This window comes from Scyliorhinus torazame, chromosome 2 (genome assembly GCF_047496885.1).
Source record: "Scyliorhinus torazame isolate Kashiwa2021f chromosome 2, sScyTor2.1, whole genome shotgun sequence".
NCBI lineage: Eukaryota > Metazoa > Chordata > Chondrichthyes > Carcharhiniformes > Scyliorhinidae > Scyliorhinus > Scyliorhinus torazame.
This window is the reverse complement of record NC_092708.1, coordinates 73759686-73785684: the sequence shown is the minus strand read 5'-3', so window position 1 is coordinate 73785684 and position 25999 is coordinate 73759686. Positions and strand designations below refer to the sequence as shown.

The window sequence follows — 25999 nt, the reverse complement described above, 5'->3', positions numbered from 1 at the left end:
GTTCTCCCCGTGTTTGCGTGGGTTTCCTTCCAGTTTCCTCCCACAGGTGTGCAGGTTAGGTGGATTGGACATACTAAATTGCCCCTATAAGGGTCTGCAAGATGGGGGATTGGGCCTAAGTTCGGGTGCTCTTTCAGAGAGTCGATGGTCCGAATGGCCTCCTTCTGCACTGGAGGGATTTTATGGGTCAGCAAAAACATTAACAATATTCCAAGGTATAAAAAAATAATTTTCGGGGTCAGATTGATCATTCAGCAGAAGTTACCACTCAGATTTCTATTAAAAACCCAGTTACACCTTATTGAACAAGAGTTAATTTTTTTCTGGGGTTTCTGTCAGTGATGTGAGAGCAAAAAAGGGAAATTTATTTTCTGATCAATTCATTTCACTGACTGCTGGCAAGCGGTGGGTGGCAGGGCGTTCCTCAGTGCAACCTATGGTGCTGCAGTGAGTGAAGGACCACAACTTCAGTATTTTTGTGTTAAGTAGTTAATGTGCGAAATCCTTAAGTTGTGGTCAGTTTCAGATAGGAAATGACAGTGAATGCTGACAGCTTACCATTTAAAACTCAACACCTTTTGGGGCCAAGGATGTTACCAGAATGGAATTCTCAGGAAATGTTGCGCAGGCTGGGATTATTCCTTCTGGAAAAGTGAGGATGAAGAGGACACCTGACATGGATCTTTAAAAATATTAACAGGTTCGATGGGGTGGATGTTATTCTTGCTGGTGAGCCCACAATCAGGGTGATAAGTTAGCCACTGGGATATTCGTGAAAGCATTTAAGAGGAACCGCTTTAAACAGCAAGCTGTCAGAATGTGGAACTCTCTTCCACTTGGAGAGGTTGAAACAGAAAGCAGTTTGCATTTAATAGGTGGCTTGAAGTATAGGTGACATAGAAAGGAATAGAGGGGCTTGGCGGTCAGGAGTTAGAGTAAGAGTGGGCGTGTGTGCAAACACGGACATAGAGGTCAAGTGGTTGCTTGTTGGAGATTCTGCACAATTTTCTGAAATGTTATGTTACAGACACAGTGGTGATAAAAAAGACTGGTTCACCCACCAGAAAAAACAAATGTTCACATATCTGGAGAAGTTAGTGATAGCTGGATGAAATCACAAAGCAGAGCGTGAGCGAGTTAACAATAATATTTATAATGCTCTAGGCTAATCACTGCAGAGATCTGTTCCTTTACGAGCAAAAGAAACCATTCCGTTCCTATCGCCCCACCTTTGTTTACATATGTGTCCAATCATGTTGATTTGTTCAAAGGCTCAGACTGCACTCATTGCTCCACAGCTTCAAATACGTCACAGTGAGATTGTGTGCTTAATATTTAACAGAATCTACCAAAGTTCATAGTCAAAGATTTTACACCAGACAGCACACTTGCTACATCCGGAAGCTTTCCAGTAAAAATTTTAAAAAACAAAAGAGCAGACTAGTTCAGCAATTTAACTTCTGGACGATAAAGGGAAGAATTGATGTGATTTCTCACGTCTTCCAGGAAGGTGAACTTTGTTCGTTCTGACTTGTGGGAAAGTGCTATTTTTGAATTTTTGGATCTGATTACCTTTTGGGCTGATTTTTCGTAAAAAGCATCTGAATTGTTCGTCGTTATTTTCTTTCTTTCGTAACTGATCAGAAATTAATTCTACCTCATTATTTTTAATCATGGGTCATCAGAGCGACTGTGAAGCCTACTTCAACCACCAGCATATGTCTGAATTTGATGTGGCCATTTCAGTCAAAATTGGCATTACAATATTATACAGTATTATTTTTGTGGCTGGAGTTTTTGGAAACAGTCTAACCATAAAAGTCGCACACGTTCTTCAAAAGAAAGGATATCTTCAGAAGAGTGTTACAGATCACATGACCAGTCTTTCCTGTGCGGATTTGCTTGTTCTTATACTGGGAATTCCTGTGGAATTGTACATTGCGATATGGAATCCATTCTTAACATCCACTGAAGATGCAGCCTGCAAGATCTATCACTTCCTCTTTGAAAGCTGTAGCTATGCCACAATATTGCACATTGCTACTTTGAGCTTTGAGCGTTACATTGCAATTTGCCACCCACTCAAGTTTAAATCTTTCTCTGGTTCGAGAACAGTGAAGCTGATCTGTTTTGTTTGGCTGACTTCCTTTTGCGTAGCCTTGCCTCTCCTTTTTTCAATGGGGGTGGAGGACCCAATTAAGGCTTTCATAAAGGTTCGTAACAATAGCTGTGACATCAGGGAATCAAATCGAACGATTTGCACCAATCTGAGCTCCCATCAGATCACGTTCCAGTTGAGTGTTTTCAGTGCTTTCATTCTGTATGTTGTGATTCTTGTCTCAGTTGCATTTATGTGCAAAAAGATGATGAAAACTTTAATTGGAATGAAGTCTAATGCTTCAGCTACTGAAAGTAAAGACCTACCAAAACATGGGAGTACGGCCACAGAATCAGCCAGAAAACAGAGCATTATCTTTTTAGGTAAGTATTTCAATATTTTTTAATGATGTAGTACTGCTTAGTTTGGCTTTATAATTTTCTAAAGAGAAAAACGGTACAGACTGGATGCATTCCCAGTCAGCAAGCCAAGCTTGCTACCGTCCATGCTGAGATGGTGCAGTCTGCAGTTCCTCCTAAACTCGGTCCTAAATCTACTTCCCCTTATATTGAGGCTATGCCCCCTAGTTCTGCTTTCCCCGACCAGTGGAAACAACCTGCCCGCATCTATCCTATCTATTCCCTTCATAATTTTATATGTTTCAATAAGATCCCCCCACATCCTTCTAAACTCAAATGAGTACAGTCCCAGTCTACTCAACCTCTCGTCATAATCTAATCCCCTCAACTCTGGGATCAACCTAGTGAATCTCCTCTGCACTCCCTCCATTGCCAATATGTCCTTTCTCAGGTAAGGAGACCAAAACTGAACACAATACTCCAGATGCGGCCTCACCAACACCCTATACAATTGCAACATAACCTCCCTAGTCTTGAACTCCATCCCTCTAGCAACGAAAGACAAAACTCGATTAGCCTTCTTAATCACCTGTTGCACCTGCACACCAACTTTTTGCGACTCGTGCACCAGCACACCCAGGTCCCTCTGCACAGCAGCATGTTTTAACATCTTACCGTTTAAATAATAATCCATTCTGCTGTTATTCCTCCCAAAATGGATAGCCTCACATTTGGCAACATTGAATTCCATCTGCCAGACCCTAGCCCATTCACCTAACCTATCCAAATAGAATGTCCACATTGCCATAGTTTGCTGACAGTCGTGCCGTCTATTGGCTTCTGCCAAGGCCGGGAGGTGTAGCGGGGGGTGGCCAGGAGGTGGGCTGTGGGGTCAGGATTGACAGACACGGAACACCATTGCGGCAGCCGGCAAGGCAACCATGCAACTGCACATGCTGCTGACTGCCGACGGTGAACTTAGGGCCACTGGTCGTATGGGTGCCCCCCCAGGTGCCCTCTGGCCCCAACCGACCCATCAGTGGGATGGGTGCGCTCCAGCACAACCAGTGTCATCTTGTTGACTGGGATGAGTGTACTGGGGACTGAAGTGTGTATATGTGGCTGCAGCTTGACAGCCTTCTGAGTGTCAATCACGAATCCGGCAAATCTAGCACCATTTCTCATTGGAATTGATTGTGTTCCATGTGGTGTTAGCCCCTTAACAGTCGCCGAATCAGTCCAGGTACGGCAGCCAGTTTTGCTGTCGTGGAACTCCAGGAATCCTGCCCTGGTGTCAACACTTAGTCTCAGGAACGGGGAATCCACCTGCAGTTTTCTCTCTTAGAAAGCAGAGCCCCAGTCTGTTGATTAAAAATATATTTGAGTGAAACATACAAGATCCTGAGGGGAATTGGCAGTGTGGATGTGGAGAGGATGTTTCACCTTGCAGGAGAATCTAGAGCAAAGGGTCAGAACTGAGGTCCATGGGACAGCCTCCTCTGGGAATCCCTAAGCAGCAAACAAATTACGCAAAATATCTTGGGCTGGATTCTACCTCGACGGGACTCTCTGTTCCGCCGGCAGTGCTCTCATGCCAACTGATTTCCCGATGGTGTGGCCGGCTGCTGGGATGGAGCCTGGGGTGAACTGCACCCGAAAACAGGTGCGGCAGAATGGAGAATCCCGCCCCTTGAGTTTTGCTATTTGCTGTTCAATTCATTGGAAACCCCTCAACCCACTTTGAATCACTTCCTATCACAATGAAAACTTGCTGCCCTTCAAATTCTGCAAAGGTTAGGTGCAGTTTCTTCCACACTCTAGCTGCCAATTTTCATGATGGCAAAGGTTCTGATGGCAACTGCTTTCTACTTCTTGAGATACTGTGCAATATTTCATGGTGTCTTCTAAGTCCTTATCCAAGTCTGGCCACCAGAGATGGCTTTGCACTATTCTTTGTCAAGCTTATCCATAGTATTGATCATGTAAATTGCATAGCAACTGCAACCTGTACCATTCAGGAATTGCAACTCTGGCTTCCTCCACAACACAACTTTTATCAGTTGACAAACCATTCTACGGGATAACAAATGGCCTGATTTTTAACTCCGGTATCTGTGTTGGCCTCCCATTTGCGATATACTCATATACCCTTGCTGTTAGGGCAGCACAAGTGGATAGCACTGTGGCTTCACAGTGCCAGGATCTCAGGTTCGATTCCCTGCTGGGTCACTGTCTGTGCGGAGTCTGCACGTTCTCCCCGTGTCTGCATGGGTTTCCTCCGGGTGCTCCGGTTTCCTCCCACAGTTCAAAGACGTGCAGGTTTGGTGGATTGGCCATGATAAATTGCCCTTAGTGACCAAAAAGGTTAGGAGAGGTTATTGAGTACGGGGATAGGGTGGAAGTGAGGGCTTAAGTGGGTCGGTGCAGACTCAATGGGCCGAATGGCCTCCTTCGGCACTGTATGTTCTATGTTCTATGTTACAGGGTCCTTGCGAGTTGTACCACCAGTTTCATCTGCTGTGAATGGCAACTCACTTCTGTGCAAAGAGAAAACACTATCTTCCCAGGTGGGGTTCTGCCTTTGATGGGGGTGGTCAGCATTACAATCATCTGTACTTAATGTCACACTAACAAGAAGACAAAATCAAAGCCTATCTCTGGATTCAAGCTGCAGCTAAAGTGGGTACTGGAGCTTTGAACTAACCATCAATGGTGTCGTGTTAATCACCCAGGGGTGATGCAGTTGTACTTGAAAGTAGACTCCAAACTTTGGTGTTGGTTCAATACGCTTTATTGAACTTGTTAAGCAGTGCACACAGTTCGCTGTGGGTTTGACACTCGACTAATCTAAGCGTGCTTACTATAACTAACTAGACCAGACTAGCTCTGAGCCTCCTGTAGAAGGTGCCAACTGATATATACACCCTGACTGTCACTCCAGTTGTCACCAGTGGAAAGAGGCAGAGTGCTGATGCTTCGTGTGTTTTATAGTGGGAGACCACCTTCTAGTGTTCTGCCTGGTGATTGGTTGTGTTCTGTCCTGTGTGTTGATTGGCTGTACTGGGTGTCTGTCATTGCCTGTCTGTATCTCATTATGTGCATGAGTGCATATCATGACATCTCCCCTTTTTAAAAAAAAAATGTTGGTTGCTTGGAGCATATGCAACTATATTTACATGTAGAACTATTTACATTAAATGGCGAGTGGATGAAAGCGAGTGGATGAATATATACATAAGAGGTGTCTAGCGTGCAGATACAGAACAAAATTTACAAGATAAATCTCTATAAGTCCAATGGTTGGGACTTGCGTCTTATCCTTGTCGACTACCTGAGAGGTGGAGGTGGGGACGACGGCGCCTTGACAGGCGGGATTGCTGCCAGATTGGTGGCCTCATGGTGCGAGGTGTCCGGAGGAGGCATGACAACATATGGAAAAGTAGGATCTGGTGGTGGGCAGGCAACCTTGCGCAGCGCCCTTCTGTTGCGCCTGACAATGGAACCATCAGCCATGCGAACTGCAAACGATCTGGGAGCACCCTGTCGAACAACAACAGCTGGAAGTGACCAGCCTCCATCAGGTAGCTTGATGCGAACAGCATCTTCCGGAGAGAGCACAGGCAAATCGGTAGCATGAGCATCGTACGTCAGCTTTTGCCGGTTCCTGAGTTGCTGCACCTTTTGCAGCACTGGGAGGTGTTCCAAGTCTGCTAAGTGTATGGCTGGAACAGTCGTCCGCAGGGCTCTATTCATGAGGAGTTGAGCCGGAGACATACCGGTGGACAGAGGGGTTGCGCTTTACGCCAACAGCGCAAGGTTGAAGTCAGAAGCAGAGTCCACAGCCTTGCCGAGCAGTTGCTTCACTATATGGACCCCTTTCTCAACCTTCCCATGGACTGCGGGTAGTGTGGGTTTGAGGTGATGTGGCTGAATTGGTACGACTTGGTGAAATTGGACCACTCTTGGCTGTGGAAGCAGGGACCATTGTCACTCAAGACAGTGAGTGGAATACCATGCCTGGCAAATGTCTCCTTGCAGGCCTTGATGACTGTCCTTGATGTGAGGTCTGACAGCGTCACAACATCCGGCTAATTTGGAAGTAATCTATGATGAGCAGATAGTCACGCTCATTGGCGTGAAAAAGGTCGATTCCCACCTTGGACCATGGAGAGGTCACGATCTCGTGTTGCTGGAGTGTTTCTTTTGTTTGAGCAGTTTGGAAATGCTGGCAGGTCGGACAATTGAGGACCATGTTGGACATGTCCTGGCTGATTCCAGGCCAATATACAGCCTGCCGGGCCCTGCGCCTACACTTTTCGACACCTAGGTGTCCCTCGTGGATTTGTTTGAGCACTAAGCTCTGCAGACTGTGAGGAATAACGATGAGATCTAGCTTGAGGAGGATCCCCTTGATGACTGTCAGGTCGTCCTTCACGTTAAAGAACTGAGGGCATTGCCCTTTTTGCCAGCCATTTGCAAGGTGGTGCATTACACGCTGCAGAAGAGGGTCTTTGGCAGTCTCTTCACGAATGCTGATCACTCTTTCACCTGAGGCCGGGAGGTTGCTGGCACACAGCTGTACCTGTGCCTCAATCTGGCGGATGAAGTCAGCCTATTCACAGGGCGGGGTGATAGATCGGGACAGGGTATCCGCAATTATAAGCTCCTTGCCTGGTGAGTATACTAACTCAAAATCGTACCTTCGGAGTCGAAGGAGAATGTGCCGAAGCCTGGGCGTCATGTCATTCAAGTCCTTATGAATGATATGGACCAAGGGTCTGTGGCCAGTCTCCACTGTGAATGTAGGTAGACCGTAAACGTAGTCATGGAACTTTACAGTGCCGGCTAGGAGGCCCAGGCACTCTTTTTCTATTTGGGCCTACCTCTGTTCAGTAGGAGTCCTGGCCCTTGTTGCATAAGCAACTGGAGCCCAGGACGAGGAGTCATCCCTCGGAAGGAGCACCGCACCAATGCCGTCCTGGCTTGCGACCGTGGAGATTTTTGTTTCCCTGTCCAGGTCAAAAAATGCTAGTACCGGAGCAGTGGTGAACTTTGCTTTGAGCTCGAGCCACTCTGCTTGATGTGTGGGTAGCCACTGGAATGCAGTGGACTTTTATAGAATTTAGAATTTACGGTGCAGAAGTGTAAGATGCCTGAGAGCCGTGGTGTGTGAGGCCAAGTTGGGAATTAATTTTCCCAAGAAGTTCACCATTCAGAGGAAGTGTAGTACCGCCTTCTTGTCTTCCGGGGTCTTCATGCGTTAATGGCATTGACCTTGTCCGAATCTGGTCGCACACCCTGCTGGGATATCTGGTCGCCCAAGAACTTGATGGTTGACATGCCAAAGGAGCACTTGGCCTTGTTCAGCTTGAGGCCGTTTGCATGGATACATCGAAAGACTTGTTTGAGACGAGATAGGTTCCTCGGGAGTCGTGGACCATATGATTACATCATCTATGTAGACACACACACCCTCAATGCCCTCCATCATCTGCTCCATGATCCTGTGGAAGATTTCAGAGGCTGTGACAATGCCGAACGGCATACGGTTGTAACAGTACCTGCCAAATGGTGTGTTGAACGCGCAGAGCTTCTTGCTGGACTTGTCCAGTTTTATCTGCCAGAAACCACGCGATGCATCTAGCTTGGTAAAGAATTTGGCGTGTGGCATCTCACTGGTCAGTTCCTCCCGCTTCGGGATCGGGTAGTTTTCCCGCATTATGTTCTGGTTAAGATCTTTGGGATCTATACATATCCGCAACTCTCCTGAGGGCTTCTTCACACAGACCATCGAGCTGACCCAGTCAGTCGGTTCCGTCACTTTGGAGACGATGCCCTGGTCTTAGAGCTCCTGTAGCTGTGCCTTTAAACGTTCCTTCAGAGGAGCCGGCACCCGGCGTGGTGCATGGATTACAGGCGTGGCATCAGGCCTGAGTAGGATCTTGTAGCAGTATGGCAGAGTGCCCATTCCAAACACATCTGGATATTGAGCAAGGATGTCATCAATGTCAGCCTGAAGATCCACATTGGAAGAAGACATGGCATGAACTCGCTGTACGAGGTTAAATAGCTTGCATGCATGGGCACCGAGCAGGGATGCCTTATCAGGCTTGACGATTTTGAATCGCAGTGTGACATTGATGACCTTGTTGGAGACAAATAGATGACAAGATCCTAGTGCAGTTATGGCATTGCCATTATAATCAAGGAGCTGGCAGGCTGGCGGAAGAATTTCGGGTTGCTTTTTAATGCGGTCAAAATCAGCTTGAGAGATGAGATTGGCAGAAGCACCAGTGTCCAGCTTGAACTGGATGCTGCATTGATGAACTTGTATGACAGCATGCCATTCATCCGCGGAATCCACATTGAGGATAGATAGGCGTCTTGCTGAATTTGAAGAGGCATACTCACATGTGTTGATGATGCCCACACGATAGGGGGACTCCAGGCATTCGTCCTCTGGATCCATAGTGCTACCAGGATCAGAATCCAGTAAACCTTGCTGTACACATCGAATGTTCTTGCGTTGGAATTGGGATCACTGGCCCTTGACTGGTGGTGCAGACCTGCACAAGGCTGCTTAATGTCCAGGCTTCCTGCAATTTAAACATTGCCTGCCTTTTGCAGGGCATTGCCGCTTTAAGTGGGCGGTGCCGCAGTTCGGGCACATAATTTCGTTGATGCCGTTACGTCCGTGCGTCGTCACACATGCGCAGTGCGGTCAGCCGACGTTTGCACCTGCGCAGTTTGGTTTTCGGCCGCTTCATTCTCCCGTTCGTGTTGCGCATGCGTGGGGCCCTGGGAAAAGCGTGCGAAATGGCTGCTTTCATCGATACTGAGGCGCTGCATCCGGGCGATGGCCTGTACACTCTGCCTCGTGGGAGGCAAGTTTTTCGTATTCTGCCGATTTGAAACGGGACTACCGATTTCTCGCATGCTCATGCACTATACACGTCTCGATTGCGACTGGCAGGGTCATGTGCTTAATTTTGAGGAGTTGCACCCGCAAGGAATCGGAGTGCACCCCAAACACGATCTGATCCCTGATCATGGAATCATCGGTTGCACCATAATTGCAGGACTGCGCTAATATACGGAGATGAGTTAGAAAGGATTGGAACGGTTCATCCTTACCCTGAAGGCATTGCTGGAAGATATAGCGCTTAAAGTTCTCATTTGTTTCGACTTTACAGTGACTGTCGAACTTCTCCAAAACAGTCTTGAATTTGTTCTTGTCCTGGTCGTCGGTAAAATTAAGCGAGTTGAAAATCGGGATGGCTTGGTCCCCTGCAGCTGATAGGAACAGCGCGATTTTTCTGGCATCGGACGCATCCTCGAGGTCAGAGTTCTCAATGTAGAGCAGGAATCTTTGCTTGAAGACCGCCAGTTGGTGCCGAGATTGCCAAAGATCAGTAGCTGTAGAGGGGCCTGCATCTTCTCCATGCCGCTGGAAGGAACTTGCTGGTCGTCACGGAATCACTCGAGGTAAACCACTTAGAGATAGTAGACTGCTGGTACCATGTTGTGTTAATCACCCATGGGTAACACGGACTGCAACTGGATGCAGTTGTAATTGAAAGTAGACTCTAAACTTTGGTGTTGATTCAATACGCTTTATTGAACTTGTTTTTTAAAAAAAATAATTTTAATTAAATTTTTCACAATATATCAGCAATAAAATGCAGAAAGAAAAGAACAACCCCCCCCCCCCCCGCATATACATAGATAATAAATTAACAGCCTTCATCAACACAAAGGCAAAAATACACGCCCACTCAGGAAAGAACGAAAAACGAACCGACACCCCACCACCCCCCTCCGGGTTGCTGCCGCTGCTGACAACCTTCTAACGTTCTGCCAGGAAGTCTAGAAACGGTTGCCACCACCTGAAGAACCCTTGTACCGATCCCCTTAAGGCGAATTTCACCCTCCCCAATTTAATAAACCCCGCCATATCGCTGATCCAGGATTCCACGCTTGGGGGCCTCACATCCCTCCACTGAAGAAGAATCCTTCGCCAGGCTACCAGGGACGCAAAGGCCAGAATACCGGCCTCTTTCGCCTCCTGCACTCCCGGCTCCTCTGCCACCCCAAATATTGCGAGCTCCCAGCCCGGCTTGACCCTGGAACCTACCACCCTCGACACCGTCCTCGCTACACCCTTCTAAAAGTCCTCCAGCGCTGGGCAGGCCCAGAACATGTGAGTGTGATTTGCTGGGCTCCCTCAGCAGCTAACACACCTGTCCTCGCACCCAAAGAACCGGCTTATCCTTGCCCCGGTCATGTGAGCCCTATGCAGCACAGCACCTTAAATTTTATGAGGCTAAGCCTCGCGCAAGAGGACGAAGAGTTCACTCTCCCTAGGGCATCCGCCCACATCCCCTCGTCAATCTCCTCACCCAACTCCTCCTCCCACTTAGTCTTTAGCTCCTCCACCGAGGCCTCCTCCTCCTCCTGCATCACCTGATACATTGCCGAGATCCTTTCCTCTCCAACCCACACCCCCGACAGCACCCTGTCCTGGACCCCACTTGGCGGCAGCCGTGGGAACTCCACCGCCTGCCACCGAACAAACGCCCTTACCTGCATATATCTGAAGGTGTTCCCCAAGGGAGCACAAACTTCTCCTCCAGCTCACCCAGGCTCGCGAACTTCCCGTCCACAAACAGGTCCCCCATCCTTCTAATACCTACCCTGTGCCAGCTCAAAAACCCTCCCCGGGACAAACCGGTGGTTCCCCCGAATCGGGGACCGCACCAAGGCCCCCACCTCCCCCCTGTGACGTCTCCATTGCCCCAAAATTTTGAGGGTAGCCGCCACCACCGGGCTCGTGGTGTACCTCATTGGAGGAAGCGGCAGCGGCGCCATCACCAGTGCCTCCAGGCTCGTGCCCACACAGGACGACATCTCCAGCCTCTTCCATGCCGCCCCATCCTCCTCCATCACCCACTTACGCACGATTGCCACGTTGGCGGCCCAATAATACCCACAGAGGTTAGGCAGCGCCAACCCCCACCCCATCCCTGCACCGCTCCAGGAACACCCTTCTCACCCTCGGGGTCTTCTGCGCCCATACAAACCCCATAATGCTCCTGTTAACCCGCCTGAAGAAGGCCCTAGGGATCAGGATGGGGAGGCATTGGAACAGGAACAAAAACCTCGGGAGCACCGTCATTTTAACTGACTGCACTCTACCCGCCAGGGAGAGTGGTAGCACGTCCCACCTCTTAAACTCCTCCTCCATCTGCTCCACCAGCCTCATAAAGTTGAGCTTATGTAAGGCCCCCCAGCTCCTAGCCACCTGGACCCCCAGGTACCTGAAACTCCTCTCCGCCCTTTTTAGCGGGAACTCACCAATCCCCCTCTCCTGGTCCCCCGGGTGCACTACGAACAACTCACTCTTCCCCTTATTAAGCTTGTACCCGGAGAAATCTCCAAACTCCCTAAGGATCCTCATCACCTCCGGCATTCCCCCCACCGGGTTCGCCACAAAGAGCAGCAAATCATCCACATAGAGCGACACCCGATGCGCCTCCCCACCCCGCACCAGCCCCCTCCAGCTCCTCGACTCCCTCAACGCCATGGCCAGGGGTTCAATCGCCAGTGCAAAGAGCAGAGGGGACAGGGGGCACCCCTGCCTTGTCCCCCGGTGTAGCCGGAAATACTCTGACCTCCTTCTGTTCGTGGCCACACTCGCCACCGGGGCCTCATACAGCAGCCTCAGCCACCTGACGAACCCCTCCCCGAACCTGAACCTTTTCAACACCTCCCACAGGTACTCCCACTCCACCCTATCAAAGGCCTTCTCCGCATCCATCGCCGCCACTATCTCCGCCTCCCCTTCCATTGCCGGCATCATTATAACATTCAAGAGCCTCCGTACATTGGTGTTCAACTGCCTCCCTTTCACGAACCCCATCTGATCCTCGTGTATGACCTGCGGCACACAATCCTCTATCCTCATGGCCAAAATCTTTGCCAGCAACTTTGCATCTACATTTAAGAGTGAGATCGGCCTGTATGACCCACACTGTAGTGGATCCTTGTCCCGCTTTAGGATCAGGGAAATCAGCGCTCTAGATATCGTCGGGGGCAGAGCCCCCCCTTCCCTTGCCTCGTTAAAGATCCTTACCAACAGCGGGCCCAGCAGGTCTGCATACTTCTTATAAAATTCAACCGGGAACCCATCCGGCCCCGGTGCCTCCCCGCCTGCATGTTCCCGATCCCTTTGACCACCTCCTCCAAACCAACCGGCGCTCACAACCCCGCCACCTGCCCCTCCTCCACCCTCAGAAACCTCAGCCGATCTAGGAAGCGACCCATCCCTCCCTCTTCCAGTGGGGGCTCAGACCGGTACAGTTCCTCGTAGAAGCCCCTGAAGACCCCATTGATACCCACCGCACTTCGCACCGTGTTCCCTCCTCCATTCCTAACTCGCCCGATCTCCCTAGCTGCCTCTCGCTTCCGAAGCTGGTGCGCCAGCATACGACTCGCCTTTTCTCCGTATTCATACACCGCCCCCTGCGCCTTCCTCCACTGCGCCTCCACCTTCCTGGTGGTCAACAAATCGAACTCAGCCTGGAGGCTACGCCGCTCCCTAAGCAATCCCTCCTCCGGGGCCTCCGCGTACCTCCTATCCACCCTCACCATCTCCCCCACCAACCTCTCCCTCTCTCTCCTCTCCCCCCTCTTGTGTGCCCTAATGGAGATCAGCTCTCCTCTGACCGCCGCCTTCAGCGCCTCCCAGACCACCCCTACTTGCACCTCCCCATTGTCATTAGCCTCCAGGTACCTTTCTATACACTTCCGGACCCGCCCGCTCACTTCCTCGTCCGCCAGCAACCCCACCTCTCGGCGCCACAACGGACGATAGTCCCTCTCCTCCCCCAACTCGAGGTCCACCCAGTGCGGAGCATGATCAGAAATGGCTATCGCCGAGTACTCCGTATCCTCCACCCTCAGAATCAGCACCCTGCTCATGACAAAAAAGTCAATCCGGGAGTAGGCCTTGTGAACATGGGAGAAGAATGAAAATTCCCTGGCCCCCGGCCTCGCAAACCTCCATGGATCCACCCCTCCCATCTGGTCCATGAACCCCCTCAGCACCTTGGCCGCCGCCGGCCTCCTGCCCGTCCTAGACCTAGAGCGATCCAATGTCGGATCCAGCGCCGTGTTGAAATCCCTCCCCATTATCAGGCCCCCTGTCTCCAGGTCCGGAATCCGGCCCAGCATACACCGCATGAACCCCGCATCATCCCAATTCGGGGCATATACATTGACCAACACCACCCGCTCCCCCTGCAGCTTGACACTTATCATCACATACCTACTGCCATTGTCTGCCACAATGCTCGACGCCTCGAACGACATTCTCTTCCCCACCAAGATCGCCACCCCCCGATTCTTTGCATCCAAACCCGAATGAAACACCTGCCCTACCCACCCTTTCTCAACCTTACCTGATCCGCCACCCTCAGGTGCATCTCCTGAAGCATGGCCACATCCGCCTTCAGCCCCTTCAGGTGCGCGAACACCTGGGCCCGCTTGACCGGCCCATTCAGTCCCCTTACATTCCAGGTTATCAGCCGGATCAGGGGGCTACTCACCCCTCTCCCCCGCCGACTAGCCATATCCCTTCCTAGGCCAGCCACGTGCCTGAGCCCCCCGCACGGCCCGTTCCCCACAGCGGCAAACCCCCGCCCCGACCTCTTCTACCAACTCCAGCTCCCCCTTGGTCATTCCAGCAGCAACCCCCCCTTCGCCCCAGCTAGGTCCCCCCCTAGCTGCATTGCTCCCCCCATTGCACTCCCATAAGTTAGCTGACTCCTGCTGACCCCGGCCACTCCCGCCGCTCCATCGACCCCCCGCCAGTGTGGAACTTCCCCTCCCCCCCACCTATCCACCAGCGGGATCTCATCCATTCCACTCCCAGTACGGGAGAGAAAGCCCTCGCTTCCCAGCTCCGGCCCCGCCCCTTCAGCCCTAAACGCGAGAAAAAAAGCCCGCGCTTTCCACTCGCCCGGCCCCGCCTCCCCTGGCGCAGCACCCTTTCCAGGCCCGGTCCCACTACCCCCAACTCAGGCCTCCCCCCCCCCCCCCCCCCCCCCGCAGGGCCCCATCTCCCCTACCGACCATCAACCACCCAAGCAGTTTACCTACCCTCCCCCCCACGAGCCCGCCCGGCGATCCTAATTAAAACAATGCTCAATCAACCCCCAAAAAACAAAGAACCCCCCCTCGAAACACAACCCAACAACCCCCAACCATCCCTCCACCGCGACCCCTCATCCCCGACCCTTAGTCTGAGTCCGGTTTTTCGGCCTGAACAAAGGCTCACGCCTCCTCCGGGTACTTGAAATAATGGTGTTGATCCTTATAGGTGACCCACAGACTACCGGTTGTAGCCGGCCCTCTTCTTCGCCACCTCCGCACTCCAATCCTGGGAGATCCGGACCTCCGCGTTCTCCCACCTGCTGCTCCGCTCCTTCTTGGCCCACCTTAACACACACTCTCGATCAGCAAACCGGTGGAACCATAGGTTATCATAGAATTTACAGTGCAGGAGGAGGCCATTCGACCCATCGAGTCAGCAAGTCTCACTCTAATGTGCAGATTCCCGAGGTACCTGAGGCTTTGGGATTCATCCCGTTTGCCTCGGAGACCTCGGGCAAGCACCGTTAAGCACTGGTCTCCACAAATGGAGACCAGACAGAATGGCACTCAAAGGAGTCTCCCAGGGGATCGGAGGGCCAGCTGCATGCCCGTTGGACAGGGTGGTGCCCATGCCAGCTGGCAGTGTCACCTGTGCACCCTGGAAATGCCAGCCTGGAACCCTGGCAGTGCCACCTGGGTGCCAGATGGCCACTGCCAAGGTGCACAGGTGGCACTGCCAAGGTGCCAAGCTGTCATTTTGTGTGTATGTGATCGGGCTGGGAGTGCCTGCTTGGGTGTTGGGGGGTTGGTGCGGGGGGGCTGGGGATCCTTCCATGGTGCATTCTGGCTGTGGGTGAGGTCAGGGGTCACTTCGTGAGCAGAGCTCCCCAGTGTATAAAACAGGGCTATACGCAGCCTCGGCAGCACTTTCCCCACTGAGGCTCCATATACAATGTGAGTCACAGCTAAATGCGCTCACTATGGGACTTTGTTCAGACTCCGCACATACAGTGACCCAAGCTGGGACTCGAACCTGGGACCCAGGCGCTGTGAAGCAACAGTGCTAACCACTGTGCCACTGTTCCCTCCACACTGGATCCCTGACTAATACCCCCCCCTATCCTCTGACTATCCCTCCACCTCCTGACTCTCCAATCCCCTACAACCATCCAACCCCAAACCCCAATGACCCCTCCCCACTTTACCTTACACGCTTACCTCCTCTGCCTGTCTAAGTAGCTGAGGCATCTAACCTTACTGGAATACAGCAGCTAGTCCTATAAATGGGTTATGGCTGTGTTTCCCCAATGCTCCTACACTACACTGAAGGACTCCAGGAGCAGCCGCACTCCACATTTCTCAGCAGGCCCTGGTTTGATGTCTTGAGTTCCTGTCCAAGGTAGGAAAGTAGGAGCGGAGTGACGACCACAATCAGGTTGCCTCTCCATGGAAGATTCAGCCCAGTCTCAAGTCTTTTCAGTTCATGCTCTATGCTCTCTCTTAGAACATAGGGTACTGTACGAAGGATGTAGTAGACCGCCCTAACTAGTTTAACTTAAGCAGGCTCTTCTAACAAGGCTTGCTTTTACCTTTCATCCTTCGCCACAATAGTGGGCAACGTTTCACATTGATTGATGTATGTGAACAGGACTGACACACTTCCTATTTTGGGAATATTCTCTCCTCCATAACTTTGGAATTCTATTTGCAATTTCACCAAGTATGTTAACTCAACTGTTCATGGTATAGCAATTGAAGAAACATACTATCTGGTGCACCCATGTCCACCACGTTTACTAAACCTTCATCAACTGTTGCTTCAACTACAGTACCTTGCATATTTCCATTAGACCTCCTTGTGTTTAGATCGTCTGGATCTCAACCAACCCCTCATTCGACCTGCTGCCATTCCACAACCGTATGCAATGACTGCTATTTCCTCCAGACAGCATTTTCTCCATTTACCTTCTTCTGCCATGCCTTCACAAAATGACATTTCTTCCTGCAGCTCTTGCACTCTCCCTTCACAACTGCGTAATTCTGTGCCCAATATTGGCCTCAGCACTGTTAATAAGACTTTAGATATATATATTAAATATATATAAATCCTGACTCTGTCGGCGCGATTCAGCAGCCTCGTCGCACCCGACTTGATATCAATGGAATCTCGTTAGGCTGGGCAAGATCCAGATATGTATATTTAGATGTGTATATTCAAATGAGCCATTAGGGTCATTCAAATAATGCGTTCATCAGATTCACCTGGGACATGGAATTCACCGGCCGTGCCTGGGAGACCTTGCCAAGGCACCATCTAGTACTGATCCAGACAAACATGGACCAGTCGTAATGGCACCTGGAGGGGGGGGGGGGCGGTTACTCAGGCCACTGGGTGATCGGGTATAGGGTAGAGTGGTACCCTGACACTCCCTCTGGCACCTGGGCACCTTGGCACTGCCAGCCTGGCACCTTGTCACTGACAGCCTGGCCCCTTGGAACTGTCATTTGGGCACACTGGCTACGCCACCCAGGTACTGCCTGCGTGACTGGGTGCACTGCTAGGCTGGCAAGGTGACAAGCTGGCAGTGCCAAGATGCCCAAGTACCAGGTTGTCCATGCCAGACGCCTGGCCAGGGGTGAGGGGGAGCTCGAGGACCCCGGAAGAGGCAAATTGGGTGAAGTGGAGGAGTGCGGAAGCCATGGTAGGCTCGCTGAGAGGAATCAAATATCGGATCTGCCTTTAAAAATGTCACCCCGGTCCACGAGTAGTCTTCCTGCAATGGCTGAAATGATTAAAGTGCAGCCCAACAGGAAGATCCTCACCGAGGCCAAAATGAAATGGCAAAGTGTCATAGGATAACATGGTATTTATCACTGTTGGTGCCAGGAAACACCCTGTTAAACGTGTCATTCAGCAGACTTTAACTCAAGTACGCTAAATCGTGCCCTGAGTCTGCAAAAGATGCAATTACGATGTTGTAAATGTGAGACAATCAGTCATTGAAACCAGGCATGTGTTTACAAAGAGAGGCTTAGTCATTTCTTTGGGAGTACGGGGAGTCTCTCACCCATCAAGCCCACACTCAGTTCCAGTCCCTCAGAGATCGGGCGCCATTTTGTGGGTCCCCCACCATCCCCGCAATGCAACCCCTGCAGACATGCAATTTTGCCAAAGGCTGTCAGGTTAAATAGTAGTCTGACACAGGCATAGACAGAAAGATCTGCAGGCTGATTCCTGAAAGTGATCCTCTCTCTCATCCAGCAATATTTTGAAGAAATCTCTATTCAAATAACCCTGTGTTTACTAACTTGTTAAAGTATTTTTGACCTGAAATGGTTTTGTTTAATTGGAGATAGAGCACATATCAGTTAGAAATTAAAGTGTTTCCTTTTATGTTAAGAAATGTTTAACTGTAAGCTATTTTCTGTGATGTTAATGTGGTTAATCCTGTGTTAAGAATAAAGTCTGTTTTAATCTAAAATATGCCTTTGGTCAATGGAATCACTTCTGGAGCGAAGAATCCTTTCCTTGCAGTTTTAAAATTTAAAAAAAAAATGTTTGAGGACTTGTCCAGTATCCTAACATGCATTGGGGTTTTGTCTGTTTAACAAATGAACTTTGGCAATCTCAGCAATTTACGATGATGAGTTCACTTTTTAAACCTTATACAAATATATCCTGCATTTCTCTCTCTTGAAATTCCCCACATGTACTATTTTACGGTTATAATAAAGCATCCAGTCTCCCCACTGGGCAAATGATACCTTGTTCCAAACTGATAGCTTTCTACAATCTCCAATGGTTTGGGTTTGTAATGCTGCTCCAGCTTACACAAAATGTCTGACATGGAATGTATTTTAGCTTGGCAGTGTTGAGAAAATTTTTAAATATTTCATACACTTCTCAGTGTGATTCCAGCAAAAATGTTGCCCTTCACCTTTCTCCTGCCTGCCCCTAAACAGTTGGATTATCAGGAAGATTGTATATTTTATTAGCAGTGAAAAACATCTCGAGTCATTCCACATATGCAACAAAAGACTCTCCATCATGGCTATACTTTCCCAGACAGCCAATAATACCCGCTGAAGCAATCATCTTCGAAGATTAGTCCACCAACATGTATAAACATCTTTTTCTCTAAGACCACATTTCTTAAAATATTTTATTCAAGACAGTTGCATATATACAAAGAAAATCAGAAGAACAACCAAACAATTCAATAAACAACCCCCATTCCCCCCCACTCCCCTGACACCAACCCCTCATCACATCCTGCCCTCCTCATTTTAACCCCCTTGATGGCCTCTCAAACCTCCTGAAACAATTTGGCATCCACGTTCAATAATGATATTGGGCGGTACGTCCCGCACTGCTCTGGATCCTTATCCTTTTTCAAATGAAGCCTGCGACAATGTAGGGGAGAGATTCACCCTCTCCCTTGCTTCATTATATTCCCTCACCAGCAATGGCCCCAGGTCCGCCCCAAACTTTTTATAGAATTCTACTGAGAACCCATCTGGCCCAGGGCCTTCCCTGCTTGCATCGTCCCCATACTCTGCATCACCTCCCTCAGCCCGATTGGGGCCCCCAGTCCCTGATCCAGCCCCTCCTCTACTTTGGGAAATTCTAGCCCATCCAGGAACCGTCACATCCCCTCCTCCACGGCTGGGGGCTCCGACTATACAGCCTTCTAGACGCGGCATGGTGGCACAGTGGTTAGCACTGCTGCCTCACAGCTCCAGGGTCCCGCGTTCAATTCCAGCCTCGGGTGACTGCCTGTGTTGAGTTTGCACTTTCTCCCTGTGTCTGCGTACGTTTCCTCTGGTGCCCTCTCACAGTCCAAAGATGTGCAGGTTAGGTGGATTGGCCATGTAAAATTACCCCTTAGTGTCCCAAAAAAAAAGGTTAGGTTTGATTACTGGGATAAGGTGGAGCGTAGGTGTTAATAGGGTGCTCTTTCCAAGAGCCAGTGCAGACTCAATGGGCCGAATGGCCCCCTTCTGCACTATAAATCCTATAAAGAAGAAAAAATAAAAATCTATGAAACGCCTCGAACCCCTCCGGGTCCATCATGACCTTGCCCTTATCATCCCTAACTCTGCCAATCTTCCTTGCCGCCTCTTAATTTTCAACTAATGGCCAACATCCTACTCGCCTTCTCCCCATACTCATACAGTGACTCTCTGGCCCTCTGTACCTGCCCCAAGTTTCCGTAGAAACTTGTCTCAACTCTGTCGGGAGCCTCTGCCTCTCCTTCAACAGGCCTGCTTCCGACGCCTCCGAGTATCTCCTGTCCATTCCAAAATCTCGTTCACCAATCTAGCCCTCTCCTCCCACTCTGTTTTCTCCCCTATGCGCCTGATTGATATATACTCCCACCTGACTACCGCCTTGAGTGCCTCGCGCAGCGTGGCGGTCGTGACCTCCCCCATGTCGTTTAGCTCCATGTAGCCCTGAATGGGGCTGGCTTAGCACACTGGGCTAAATCGCTGGCTTTTAAAGCAGACCAAGGCAGGCCAGCAGCACAGATCAATTCCCGTACCAGCCTCCCCGAACAGGAGCCGGAATGTGGCGACTAGGGGCTTTTCACAGTAACTTAATTTGAAGCCTACTTGTGACAATAAGTGATTTCCATTTTTTCATTTCATTTCATGGCAGCCCTCATACGCTCACAGACCTTTTCATCTGCCAACAACCCCACATCCAGTCTCCACTACGGACCCCCCTCCCCAGGGCCACACTCAAATCCATCCAGTGCTCCACTTGGTCGGAAATCGCAATCGCTAAATTCTCCGAGTCGAGTCGGTCACTCCCGCCACCAACTTCTTCCCCAGCATGAAAAAAAATCAATCGGAGAACACCCGGTGCACATGACAGAAGTACGGAAACTCCTTTGCCCTCGGCCTCCCGAACCTCCATGGGTCCACATCCCCATGCGCTCCATAAACCCCCTCAACTCCTTCGCCACTGCCGACACCCTTGATGACATGGGACTCGACCGGTCCAAGTTCGGATCTATGACCGTATGAAAATCCCCCCCCATAATCAGCTAATGCGAGTCCAAGTCCAGGATCTTGCCTAACGCCCGCAGAGAAATGGCAGATGGAGTTCAATCCAGGCAAATGCGAGATGATGCATTTTGGAAGATCTAATTCAAGAGCGGATTATACGGTCAATGGAAGAGTCCTGGGGAAAATTGATGTACAGGGAGATCTGGGAGTTCAGGTCCACTGTACCCTGAAGGTGGCAACGCAGGTCGATAGAGTGGTCAAGAAGGCATACAGCATGCTTGCCTTCATCGGACAGGGTATTGAGTACAAGAGTCTGCAGGTCATGTTACAGTTGTATAGGACTTTGGTTGGGCCACATTTGGAATACTGCGTGCAGTTCTGGTCGCCACATTACCAGAAGGATGTGGATGCTTTAGAGAGGGTGCAGAGGAGGTTCACCAGGATGTTGCCTGGTATGGAGGGTGCTAGCTATGAAGAAAGGTTGAGTAGATTAAGATTGTTTTCGTTGGAAAGACGGAGGTATGGACAGCATGGATAGCAACAAGCTTTTTCCAAGAGTGGGGGTGTCAATTATAAGGGGTCACGGTTTCAAGGTGAGAGGGGGAAAGTTTAAGGGAGATGTGCGTGGAAATTTATTTACGCAGAGGGTGGTGGGTGCCTGGAACACTTTACCAGCGGAGGTGGTAGAAGCGGGCACGATAGCATCATTTAAGAAGCATCTAGACAGATATATGAACGGGCGGGGAACAGGGAAGTAGACCCTTGTAAAATAGAAGACAGGTTTAGATAAAGGACCTGGATCGGCGCAGGCCGGGAGGGCTTCAGGGCCTGTTCCTGTGCTGTCATTTTCTTTGTTCTTTGTTCTTTGTTCATAAAAACCAGGTCATCCCAACTCGAGGCATAGACATTTACCAGATCCACCGGCATCCCCTCCAACTTTCCATTCACCATCACATAGCTCCCCCTTAGATCGGCCTCATTATTCCCTACCTCGAACGCAATTTATTTATTAATCAACACCACCACCCCCTCATCTTCATATCCAGCCCCGAATGAAACACCTGCCCCACCCAGCCCTTTCTCAACCTCGTCTGGTTCCCCCAACTTCAAGCGCGTCTCCTGCAAAAAAGCTAGGTCCACCTTCAAACTCTTCAGATGCATGAACACCCGACCGTTTAACTGGCCCTTTCAACCACCTCACATTCCACATGACCAGCCTGGATGGGGGGGGGGGGGCAGCCTGGATGGGGGGGTGTCCCCGCCCCTTCTCCTGCAGATCAGCCATATGCCTTTATGAGCCAGTCCCCGTCCTACGTCACGTGCCCCTCCAGGCCCGTCCTCGGATGACCACCATCATCGATCTATTCCCAACTGCGCCATACCAACCACACCCATTTCAGCAACACTCCCCCCTCCTCCCTCCCACCCTCAAACAAAGAGCCAGCCCCATCCCCTCCCACTCACTCCATGGCCGCAACCGGAAGTCCTTAGACAGTATTTTTACCACTAGTTTCTTGACTAGGAAAACGTCTCAAACCCAAATTTGTTTGGCTAGAGAATCCAAATCCGATCCTCATCACTAGATTAAAAAGAAACTGTGTGCCACATAGAGTTCATGTACCCAACTGAATTAGTTTATTCCTGTTTTGATTCACATACATACACAAATGCCGACAGGATTACATGGTCAACAGATAATCCATGTTGCCTGTGGTGATATGTATCACTGTATACACACAAGGGGTTAATGTAAATACACTACAACTAAGTAACCACTAGAGGGAGCACCAGAGATGTCATGACCTGCAGACAAACAGCCAATGGGTCATTACAACAGGACACAACCAATGGGTAATCAGGACCCAGAGGTGGCATAACCACAAGGGGGCACTTCACAACCCATATAAAATGACAGGGCACACATGCTCTGCCTCTTTCCACAGGCAGAGATCTAGAGAGTACATCAGGGTTGATCAGCAGCAACACACCCAGCACGTGGCTTAGAGCAGGCTGGTAAAGATAGACTCAGTTACTGCAGTTAGATTAGCAGAGAGTCAAACTCATTTAAGAACTGTGTTAATAGTTCAAGAAACATGTTGAACTCATTTCATAGTCTGGAGCATCCTTTGTTAAAGCATATATCAAGGAAGCAGCTAATGCTACACGAAGCAGCATAACACAACATTGCCCTGTAACCAATCTTTGGTTTGCCCTGGTGGTTCAAGAGCAGATGGTACAATGGGTTGCCGCAGAATGATGGCATTATGGCTGCTGCCAGGATACCTGGTATTGACCGGCATGATCCTCTGCTCATTTTCTCTGTCATGTTGTGGTCCGAGAGCATTGCATACTACTGCACCTTTGATATAACAAGTGGGGCGGGGTTCTCCGTCCAGTCACACCCGTTTTCTGGTGCGGCTCGTCCCCACCGGCAGCAGGATCCTCCGTCCCGCCAGTTGGCCAATGGGGTTTCCCATATGTGGGCATCCCCACGCAATCGGGAAATCCCGGGCGTGGGTGTGAGGTCAGCGCAACAGAGAATCCCACCAGCGGAAAATCCCACCCCAGGTTTGTGCAGAATCCTTGACATCAGATCAAAGTCCTTTAGCCGTGCTACATTGTTTCCTGTAGACGTTCACAACCCTAATAATATGAAATAAAATTAACAAGCACTTCTAAAATCACAGTAACAGCTGGTCAAAATAAATGAACATCTTTATCAATTAATATTTATATATCACAGGTGGGGGTCAGCAGAGGTGACAAGTGGGGACAACTTCAACTTCCCCAATATTGACTGGGACTCACTTAGTGCCAGGGGCTTAGACGGGGCGGAGTTTGTAAGGAGCATCCAGGAGGGCTTCTTAAAACAATATGTAGACAGTCCAACTAGGGAAGGGGCGGTACTGGACCTAGTATTGGGGAATGAGCCCGACCAGGTGGTAGATGTTTCAGTAGGGGAGCATTTCGGTAACAGTGACCACAATTCAGTAAGTATTAAAGTACTGGTGGACAAGGATAAGAGTGGTCCTAGGATGAATGTGCTAAATTGGGGGAAGGCTAATTATAACAATATTAGGCGGGAACTGAAGAACATAGATTGGGGGCGGATGTTTGAGGGCAAATCAACATCTGACATGTGGGAGGCTTTCAAGTGTCAGTTGAAAGGAATTCAGGACCGACATGTTCCTGTGAGGAAGAAGGATAAATACGGCAATTTTCGGGAACCTTGGATAACGAGAGATATTGTAGGCCTCGTCAAAAAGAAAAAGGAGGCATTTGTCAGGGCCAAAAGGCTGGGAACAGACGAAGCCTGCGTGGAATATAAGGAAAGTAGGAAGGAACTTAAGCAAGGAGTCAGGAGGGCTAGAAGGGGTCACGAAAAGTCATTGGCAAATAGGGTTAAGGAAAATCCCAAGGCTTTTTACACGTACATAAAAAGCAAGAGGGTAGCCAGGGAAAGGGTTGGCCCACTGAAGGATAGGCAAGGGAATCTATGTGTGGAGCCAGGGGAAATGGGCGAGGTACTAAATGAATACTTTGCATCAGTATTCACCAAAGAGAAGAAATTGGTAGATGTTGAGTCTGGAGAAGGGTGTGTAGATAGCCTGGGTCACATTGAGATCCAAAAAGACGAGGTGTTGGGTGTCTTAAAAAATATTAAGGTAGAAAAGTCCCCAGGGCCTGATGGGATCTACCCCAGAATACTGAAGGAGGCTGGAGAGGAAATTGCTGAGGCCTTGACAGAAATCTTTGGATCCTCACTGTCTTCAGGGGATGTCCCGGAGGACTGGAGAATAGCCAATGTTGTTCCTCTGTTTAAGAAGGGTAGCAAGGGTAATCCAGGGAACTACAGGCCCGTAAGCCTTACTTCCGTGGTAGGGAAATTACTGGAGAGAATTCTTCGAGACAGGATCTACTCCCATTTGGAAGCAAATGGACGTATTAGTGAGAGGCAGCATTGTTTTGTGAAGGGGAGGTCGTGTCTCACTAACTTGATAGAGTTTTTCGAGGAGGTCACTAAGATGATTGATGCAGGTAGGGCAGTGGATGATGTCTATATGGACTTCAGTAAGGCCTTCGACAAGGTCCCTCATGGTAGACTAGTACAAAAGGTGAAGTCACACGGGATCAGGGGTGAGCTGGCAAGGTGGATACAGAACTGGCTAGGTCATAGAAGGCAGAGAGGAGCAATGGAAGGATGCTTTTCTAATTGGAGGGCTGTGACCAGTGGTGTTCCACAGGGATCTGGGACCTACGGCGAGTAACTCACCTCCTGACACCCCCAAAGCCTGTCCATCATCTACAAGGCACACATCAGGGCAATGTTGACTCGGCTAACCTTTATTGGCCATCCCTAATTGCCCTTGAGAAGTGAAATCCCCTGAAGTCCATGTGGTGTAGGTACACCCACAATATTGTCAGGAAGGGAGTTCCAGGATTTTGACTGCGTGACAGTGAAGAAAAGGCGATATATTTTAAAGTCAGTACATTGCGTAGTTTGGAGGGGAACTTGCAGGTGTTGATGTTCCCATGCATCTGCTGCCCTTGACATTCTGGTTGGTAGCGGTCATGGGTTTGGAAGGTGCTATCTAAGGAGACTTATCATAGATCATAGAATTTATAGTGCAGAAGGTGGCCATTTGGCCCATCAAGTCTGCACCAGCTCTTGGAAAGAGAACCCTACATAAGTCCACGCCTCCACCCTATCCCCGTAACCTCGTAACCCCACCTAACATTTTTGGATACTGAGGGCAATTTAGCATGGCCAATCCACCTAACCTGTACATCTTTGGACTGTGGGAGGAAACCGGAGCACCTAGAGGAAACCCACGCAGACATGAGGAGAACATGCAGACTCCGCACAGACAGTGACCGAAGCTGGGAATTGAACCTGGGATCCTGGAGCTGTGAAGCAACAGTGCTAATCACTATGCTACTGTGCCGCCCATTGAGTTGCAATGCATCTTATCAATAGAACACACTTCTGCCACTACTCCAAAGCCCCGAGCACAAGCTGATTTTTGATTTGATTTGATTTATTGTCACATGTACCGAAGTACAGAGAAAAATATTTTTCTGCTGCCGAGGGAACATACACAGTACGTACATAGTAGACAAAAGAATAATCAACAGAGAACATTGACAAATGTTACATCGACAAACGGTGATTGGTTACAGTGCGGAACAAGGGACCAAACAAAGAAAATACATGAGCAAGAACAGCATAGGGCATGATTAATAGTGTTCTTTCAGGGAACAGATCAGTCCGAGGGAGAGTCATTGAGGAGTCTTGTAGCTGTGGGGAAGAAGCTGTTCCTATGTCTGGATGTGCGGGTCTTCAGACTTCTGTACTTTCTGCCTGATGGAAGGGGCT

At 49.8% G+C, this 25999-nt stretch overlaps 1 protein-coding gene across 1 annotated transcript in view; it reads left to right on the top strand.

The window, feature by feature from the left end:
• Positions 1–1371: 1371 nt before the first annotated feature.
• The window catches only part of gpr39 (G protein-coupled receptor 39), a 181819-nt gene continuing 157191 nt past the window's right edge, over positions 1372–25999 (top strand). The window contains exon 1 of the mRNA XM_072472853.1: positions 1372–2481. Within this exon, the coding sequence (XP_072328954.1) occupies positions 1674–2481 (808 nt within the window). The 5' untranslated portion in view covers positions 1372–1673. The remainder of the gene's footprint in view (positions 2482–25999) is intronic.